The sequence below is a fragment of the Condylura cristata genome, unplaced genomic scaffold (genome assembly GCF_000260355.1).
Source record: "Condylura cristata isolate star-nosed mole 26May11 unplaced genomic scaffold, ConCri1.0 scaffold00843, whole genome shotgun sequence".
Lineage (NCBI taxonomy): Eukaryota > Metazoa > Chordata > Mammalia > Eulipotyphla > Talpidae > Condylura > Condylura cristata.
In genome coordinates, this window is record NW_004567944.1 from 1 (window position 1) to 730 (window position 730).

Genomic DNA, 730 nt, shown 5'->3' on the forward strand with positions numbered 1-730 from the left:
AGATTGCCTATGCCCGTATAGAAGGAGATATGATAGTTTGTGCAGCCTATGCTCATGAACTCCCCAAGTATGGCGTGAAAGTTGGTCTGACAAATTATGCTGCAGCATATTGTACTGGCCTGCTGCTGGCCCGCAGGGTATGTACCACATCACTTGATCTATTTTGGGATTAGCTCCCCTTGTTTGGAATTGGTACCCTCAGCTGTGGCTTTAGAGGAGTGAGATCCTGCTGTTGCCCTCTGACTTAGAATATAAGGACTTCATCAGGGGAGGTGATTTTTAAGTACAAAGTTTGATTGAGGTGGCAGTGCATTTACTTAGAATATGGAATAGTAGTTGTTCTATTTTGTTGGTTATAGCTATTTGTTGGTACATAAATCAGTTCTGGACATGTAACAGATTGAGAAGCTATAAAAGCTGTTACAGCTGTGGGTGAATTAAAATTTTCTACAGTGGTGAATATAATCGGTACTATCTGATATGGTAGCCACATGTGATTTTAGAGCACTTGAGAATAGTTGGTGGCTACATTGGGCAGCATAAACTTGCTGCTCAGAAATGTAGATTGTTGATAATTTGAATATCAATCAGCATACATTAAAAATGCAGACTATCAGATTCTTAGAATATTTTTTAATAGGATGACTGATTTTTAGTGCACATAAAATTTTGATGGGGAGGCAGGCATTCATCTTTGCCTCCAAGTGGCATGCTTTTTTTTTTTTTTTTT

At 38.6% G+C, this 730-nt stretch overlaps 1 protein-coding gene across 1 annotated transcript in view; it reads left to right on the plus strand.

Moving 5' to 3' along the window:
• Window positions 1-5: 5 nt before the first annotated feature.
• LOC101627676 (60S ribosomal protein L5-like) overlaps window positions 6-730 on the plus strand; it is a gene marked incomplete at both ends in the record, with an annotated part of 2,951 nt that continues 2,226 nt past the window's right edge. Inside the window, one exon of the mRNA XM_012735005.1 lies at window positions 6-172. Within this exon, the coding sequence (XP_012590459.1) occupies window positions 6-172 (167 nt within the window). The remainder of the gene's footprint in view (window positions 173-730) is intronic.